The 7,511-nt window shown below is 39.9% G+C and overlaps 1 protein-coding gene across 1 annotated transcript; it reads right to left on the bottom strand.

Annotated features, from left to right (window-relative positions):
- Nucleotides 1-4,851: 4,851 nt before the first annotated feature.
- Nucleotides 4,852-7,207, bottom strand: LOC139849622 (uncharacterized). The gene is made up of 5 exons (XM_071839257.1): nt 7,085-7,207; nt 6,841-7,005; nt 6,405-6,692; nt 5,660-6,353; nt 4,852-5,012 (listed from the first exon to the last, which is right to left on the bottom strand). Exons 1-5 carry the CDS (start codon nt 7,205-7,207, stop codon nt 4,852-4,854), a joined length of 1,431 nt encoding a protein of 476 aa, XP_071695358.1.
- Between the last annotated feature and the right edge of the window lie 304 nt (nt 7,208-7,511).

Below are 7,511 nucleotides of genomic sequence, written 5' to 3'. Positions count from 1 at the left end.
AACTCTCGTCGATCTTTCCCTGAATGTCAAACTATACCTGACTAATGACTGTGTGACTCAACCTAGTTCCACTCTCGTAGAACCAAAAATCACAAAGATCTCCCACATATGATTACACAATTTCTAGAGTTTCAATACCAATCAATCACCAGTCACACTTATATACCAATCTCTTGGAAATACTCATGTAACTATCTAATTCACTAGAAGTATTGAAGTACAAATCATATATTACGGATTAACTTTCATTAACCGCTCAACAATCTACGTGATTAGAGTAAAATATCAAACCTAGCAACGATGGATCTTTGGTTGAACACACAATGAAAAGTCAAATAACGCAATGATATTACATGTGATTAACAATCCACAATCAAAGGTTCACAATCAAGTGAACACACAAAGATTTTAGCCTAACATAGCAAAAGATGAAACAAAAGCATACTCAAAAGATGCATTCATCATGATAATAATAAGAACTAGTAATAAGAGTAATACCAAATACAAAGGAGAATTAATCCAACAATTGTTCTAGTATTTGAAAATTAAAGATGATAGAAAATGTGATTGAACCCTAAAAATTGCCTATGATGCTATGAAATTCGTATTTGCAGATGAAAAAGTAATTTGTCTCTTCAAATGACCCAGAAAACTGCCTTAAATATTGTTGGAACCCGTCGTAGATCGCCGGACCAAAGTGGACCGCCAGTCCACATTCGGCCTACTAAACTTGATAAGTGGTGCTGGACCGCCGGACAAATCGGGACAGCCGGTCCAGGTGACTTCTGTTAATGATTGAGTAATGTTTGTCCCGACGGACCAACCTGGACCGCCGGTCCATATGCGTTCTGTCAATTTCTGGAGCATGATCAAAGCCGCTAAGTCGTGATGAGGTAGAGTCTCAGCGGACCATTTTGTATCAGAGGACCACTCTAGGCCTGTTATATTCCTGAAATGTTAGAGCACAACAAAAGGTGCAAAACAATTATAAACTTCCTTAAAACGAATCGCCAAACGTCATACTGATCTTGATAACTCCTAATCATCTTGTATCGAGCCCGATAATCTTCAACTAAACTTTCAAGAAAACTATTACAAATTATATCTTCAATGGATAAATGATTTTTTAGCATAACTTATCCACAAATTGATGAAATTAAGTACGAACAAACCTTTAAAGACTTTTCGCCAACTTCCACAAATATAACCACTTAAACCTCAAAATAATCATTAATTGAACCTCAAACATGGAAACTAGGCCTGATATTGCAAGCGAATAAATATATAAATTGGGCAATATCGGGATCAAATAGTATTGCTGTTAAAAACTAGGTCGCCCAAAAGATCCATAAATACTTGTGATAATATTAACCCAAAAAACGTTAATTCGGTGAGAAAACGCCACAACCATCTACCGACCAAATCCCAATTTTTTGCACAAAGCGGCCCTATATTTAAACCCCCTGAATTGTAAGGTAAAAGTATTTTTTCCCAATTAACCCAAGCCATTGATCAAGCATATTTTCACGGGGTCAAGGTGAACCTACGCTCGAGTGCATAAAAGGGGTATAAGGACTAACAACATTCGAACCTCCGAAGCTTTGTCATGGATAACCAACATCGGTATCGTTTCGATGCCAACAGGGTGGCCGATTTGAGAGTCCACCAACAACCTAGCATACGAGGTTGAGTGGCCCAAAGACATGAAGGTTTTATAGTTCAATACATACCTGAAAGTTTTAGAGATCGTAAGAAGCTTTGTTCGTACGATGGAGATTTGTATGATGTAGTTTACGTATGAGTAAACAAGCGAATGTGTATGTTTTTAGGGTTTATGAGCTATGTATTTATAGGCTCACGAATTAGGGTTTCGGTAGAATCTTTTCCCTAATTAAATGCAATCTCATCCTTAACTAAGTTTCGTTATTTAAGGAAGAGAATCCGACTTGATTATACCGTACATTCTTCTAGAATGTACCGGACCCCTGTGCAAGTATACAAAACTCGCATCAGATGGTATAGGCACATAGGGTGCGACTATACCCGTGTCATAGGCCGTATATGGCAGTTTAGGGCTTTGGATGCGCATCCGCACAATCTTGCGGATATGCATATCATTAAGTCCCCCCAGTTCGATGTTATATACAAATAAATATAGTGTATGACGTCAAACTAGGAAGAAAAAATGCATACACAATGAACCTTAACAACATCTTTAAACCAGATAAGCATGCTTAATAGTGCCTATATAAATCTTTAGTTGGATTTCAAATATAACCGGACAGATGAGAAGTTAAAATATATATATTTGCGTAACCAGATACTGCATTAGCATTAAATGCAATGTATGCGTGCAGTCACCAACATGTATTTTCGACTGCAATTCCTGCACCCGAGGTGACAACTGTCACTGTTTACCGAAAAGGTAATGATTGTAATTATGCAACCGCCTGTTGATGCTAACGTGCACTGGACCTCTTAACAAGGTAATTAACTTGAGATTGATACACGTGTACGGCTGTCATTATTCCCGCGTCGCCTTTTAACTCTCAAATTTTCTCTATAAATAGCCTTTTGGCTTTTTCGCATCTCACAATCTTTTTCCTTTTCAAGACAATCTTCCCTATTCATCTTCTCTGCCAATACTCAAAAAAGGTATATCTTATACTTTTACGCTTTTGCATAATGTAACCCTAGCCATAAATTTTTTTAACTCTTTGTTTTGACTATTGTCGCTGCAGATGAAGTTGGAATCGTACACGCCAAACCCGACCGTCGACTCTGGTAACCCGTCAAGTTCACCAGCCAGCCGGTCAGATTCGCTACCATCATTGTACCATACGCCTGGTTCAAAAGGGTTGTGTAACCAAAAAAGGTTACCCGACGAAGGTATGAATTTCATCCGACGACCGTTCAGTTTACTTGTATCGTTATGATATTTATACACCATGTTTATTGCTTTTGCAGGTCCAAGCAGTTCAGCTCATCCATAAAAGAGTGTGTGCCCCAACCCGGAAGATTTTTCTCAACTAATTCAGAATATCGGTGAACTTCTGAAGGTTTCTCTACCAACATTTGCCCAACAGTTTTCTTTCCTACAATCGTGTGCCCCCCAGTCATTGATTCAGAAGCTTTCTTCACTTTCTCCCACCGAGGAACTATACATGGACACGCAAACAAAATTGTTCAATTTTTCAAAAGATCTCAACCGCTTGCAGCTTAAATCTACTGCGCTTGCGCATCCACCTCAGCCATCACCCACATAGACTACACTACAACATGAAAATGCCAAACTCACTGCTCAACTTGCGGTTGCTGTAACCACGCACAAGCAAGCGGAGGAGCGAATTAATGTGATGATGTTCAAGAGGCATCAGGAGGAAGATCAGCACATGGCTGAGAAGGCATTCATGGAGTCTGAGATTGTGGCTCTTTCTGCAAAGCTTAAAGAGGCAGAGAGCCATGTCGTGTTTTTGAACGAGAGCTTTAGCGACTGGATTTCAGCACAGGAGTCCTGGGGTGCAAAACACGGTGTTATAAAAGTGAAATACGACATTCTCCATCAGGGCATTTCGAAAATTGTCCAACACGCTCTCGACCGCAAAGCGGTCGAGCAATGTTTTGGTGCAGCGATGATCGCTGCTCGCGCCTATGAGCGGACCTTGTTTTGGAATGTCATTTATCGGTAGATGTGCGTACCTCCAGTAATTCCCCCCAATATTGATGAGTTGCTTGTTGATAGAGCCAAAGAAAAGTGTGATGAAGCTTGTTCCCAACTCCAACATATTTCAATCCCCCGTCTCGAAGTTCTTGTTAAGCTACCTTGGGTGGTTACTTTTTACCATCCATGGCTTATTTTTTGCCAGCGAGGGATGGGCCTTGCAGTCTCGGAGGTTTCGCATCCCTATAATATATTTTCTTTTTATGTTTACAGCAGAGTATGCATCTGATCGTTGCGTGCGAGGATGGCATACTCTCCTTAGTGTAGGGCAAACGTTCTCGCCAATTGCCACCCTTTTTTTATTATTAACTTATAGCGTATATTGACATATATTAGGTCAAATTTTGGTGTTTGTCCCGCATTTATGCTAAGCGGTTGATTTTAATATTCTCCAACTGTAATATGCTATATTCTGATTGAATATAATTTTGATGACTTTTTTGGTTAAGGTGCATTTATTGTGTTTTTACGAAATCAAAATGGCGGTTATAATGATTTGTTACAATATGATGCATTCAATAACTCGTATGTAGAATAAATGCCATGATTTCAAGACGGGAGCGACCCTTCAATCATTTCATGATCTTTTTATTCTTGCGTCAACAATCCAATGTTGTACGCAAACCAATGCTTATAAGTTTATACTCAAGACTTTTATAAAAAAAATTTATAAGTATGTACGCGTATACAATCCATTGCAAATTACCCGTACTATAGACAAACCAATGTCTATACTCAAGAGTCTTCCGGCCACGCCAATGTTCGGGTTATTTAAACAAGTAACCAAACTTGTAATTTATAGTTTAGACTGTGCAAGTCTCTGTCTTGCGCGGTGTACAAGCGTTTGAAACAAACCAATGTTTTACTACTCTCACCATTAAAAATAGTATTAGTAACCAAACTAAACTATGCCACTTGAGACTCGGAGTGTGTCCCTGTGCAGCTTAAGGGACATGCAATCAACAAATGTAAAAAATACACAAGTTATTGGCTTAAATTGCATAATTCAATTTATTTCAAACATGTCTTTTGGCCAGCACTTAGCTGTCATGTTTACAATGGAAAATGAAAAATTCACATAATAAAAACTTTAAATAGTTATGTGGGGTGATCAGTCCCTCTGCAGTTTTTTATATGTAGCACTGTTTTAGTGTCTGCGCATGCCAAGTGCGCTTTATTGCTCTTCCATCCAAACTTGCTAGTCGATACGCCCCTGTATCGCTTACGCCAATAACCTTGTAAGGTCCTTCCCACTTAGGTCCTAGCTTACCCGTATCCTCTGCCCTGCTTGCTTCATTTATTCGCCACACCAAATCATCCAATTGGAAAGATAATGGTTGGACGCGCTTATTATAGTAGCTTGCGATTCTTTGTTTGTTGATTGCTTCTTTTATTGCCGCCATTTCTCTGCATTCTTCAACTAAGTTTAGATTTTCACGTAGTTCTTCGCTGTTGCTACTTTCATTGAAGGATGTTATGCGCATGGTTGGCACATTTATTTTGGCGGGTATTACAGCCTCGGACTCGTACACCAAACTAAAGGGTGTTTCATTAGTTCCGCCCTTCAGAGTTGTGCGGTGCACCCACAAAACGTTAGGCAGTTCGTCTATCCAACCCCTTCGACACAATCCCAGCCTTGCTTTGATTCCTAAAAGATATCCCTATTCGTAACCTCATTTTGACCATTCACCTGAGGGTGTGCGACTGATGTAAATGTTTGTTTTATATTCAATTCTTGGCACCAGTCACTAAATAGATTTCCCTCGAATTGCGTACCATTGTCGCTTACTATTTCATTTGGTATTCCAAACCGACAGACGATGTTTTCCCATACAAAATTTCGAATTTGCTTGCCCAAAATTGTCTTTAGCGGTTTGGCCTCTACCCATTTCGTGAAATAATCAATGGCGACTACCAGAAATTTTACACCCCTTGGACCTGCGGAGAATGGCCCCACTATATCGATTGCCCACTTGCAGAACGGCCATGAAGACGCGACCGATGTCATAGGATGTCGCGGAGCCTTGCTTACTGGTGCATGAAGTTGACACGATTGACACTTGCGTATTACCTCTACGGCATCTCTGTACATTGACGTCCAGTAATATCCAAGCTGCATTATTTTGGATGCAACTGTTTTGTGTCCCGAATGCAGTGCGCACATTCCCTCGTGTACTTCTCGTATAATTGACTCCGCTTGAGTTGGATTGAGACACCGCAAGTGAGGCCCCAGAAAAGATTTTCTGTATAGGACTCCCTTGTCTAATAGATACATTGGTGCTTTCATCTTAATCTTTCTTGCTTCACTTGAATTTATCGGCAACGTACCTTTGGTTAGAAATTCTATAATTGGTGTCATCCAACTCCGCTCTTCTTCTTCAACCGCAGACGAAACACTGTCTTCTTCAATAGATTTTACTTTAACTTCCTCAGCCCAAATTTCTTTCTTAAAATGACTGAATGTTAATGCAGCTAACTTACTTAGCGCATCCGCCTTTTTATTCAGCGTCCTCGAAACCTGAGTTATCTGGAATAAATCGAAGTCGACTGCTAGCTCTTGCACAAGCTTTAAGTATTTTTGCATCAACTCATCGTGTGCTTCGAATATTCCGTTAAATTGGTTTGCAACCAACTATGAATCAACATATACTGATAGTTCTTTAACCTCCAGATATTTTGCTACCCGTATCCCAGATAACAATGCTTCATATTCAGCTTCATTATTTGTGACAGGGAAGTTGAATCGCAGTGCGAAGGTATAATCTTCCCCTTCTGTACTTTTTAAGACTATTCCTGCCCCTGCGCCTTCTGGACCACAAGCCCCATCTGTGTGCATTTCCCACAGCTGTTCGGGCGGAGGTGGTATTTCTTTCGATTCATGCGAGACTTCGATATCTCCGGCTGTTTCAGCCAGATAATCTACTAGGACTTGTCCTTTTACAGCACTTTGTGGTGAGAAACTTATTTCATGCTATCCCATTTCAATAGCCCATTTGGCCATGCGACCAGAATTTTCTGGTTTATATAGCACCTGCTCAACAAGTATCAGCGAATGTGAATTTGCTAGAACTTATCAAGTAATTTTGTGTTTATTGACAACAAATAGTTGTTTGTCATACCTGCTTTATCGGCTGATCTGTTACGACCCTTATTGGGTACGCTTGGAAATATCTCCGCAAGCGCCTAGCCGTATGCACGAGTGCATAAACCAGTTTTTCGATTGTAGGATAATTTGATTCGCTCCCTGTCAAAGCTTTGATAACAAAATACACAGGCATTTGCACCTATTCGCACAACATATTTATATAATTTTAAATGCCTATTGATTGAAGATTAACTATATTTAATTTTTATAGTGCGTACCTGTCCTCTGTCCGCTATCAACACTGAACTTATTGCTTCCTTCGATGCCGCTAAGTACAGTATCAACGTTTCTCCAGCAATTGGCGCAGTCATTGTTGGTAGCTCCTTCAGTAACTTTTTCATTTCTTGAAACGCTACTTCTGCTTCCTCCGTCCACTTGAAGTCCTTTTTTTCAAGCAATTCTTCAATGTTCTGAAAAAGGGGAGTGACCGCTCTGCGGATTTGGATAGGAACCTTGTCATGGCCGCCAACTTACCCGTTAAGCTTTGCACTTCTTTTTTATTTCTTGGTGACGGCATATTCTCGATTGCCTCTATTTTCTTTGGATTTTCACGTATCCCTCGCTCAGTTATTATATGACCAAGAAACTTCCCTTCTTCTTCTCCAAAACTGCACTTCGACGGGTTAAGCTTCATATTAATCTTTC

The sequence above is a fragment of the Rutidosis leptorrhynchoides genome, chromosome 5, assembly GCF_046630445.1.
Source record: "Rutidosis leptorrhynchoides isolate AG116_Rl617_1_P2 chromosome 5, CSIRO_AGI_Rlap_v1, whole genome shotgun sequence".
Classification (NCBI taxonomy): Eukaryota; Viridiplantae; Streptophyta; class Magnoliopsida; order Asterales; family Asteraceae; genus Rutidosis; species Rutidosis leptorrhynchoides.
The sequence above is the reverse complement of the archived record's forward strand: the minus strand, read 5'-3'. Positions and strand labels throughout refer to the sequence as shown.

Bases quoted from the DNA above. Each gene is read 5' to 3' on its own strand.
- LOC139849622 (XM_071839257.1), bottom strand. From the start codon at position 7,207: ATGAAAAAGTTACTGAAGGAGCTACCAACAATGACTGCGCCAATTGCT. The intron at 6,693-6,840 runs GTATGACAAACA...GAAATGGGATAG, and splicing joins CAGATCAGCCGATAAAGCAG to CATGAAATAAGTTTCTCACC. The intron at 5,013-5,659 runs GTCCAAGGGGTG...GAATAAATGAAG, and splicing joins AGTGGGGCCATTCTCCGCAG to CAAGCAGGGCAGAGGATACG.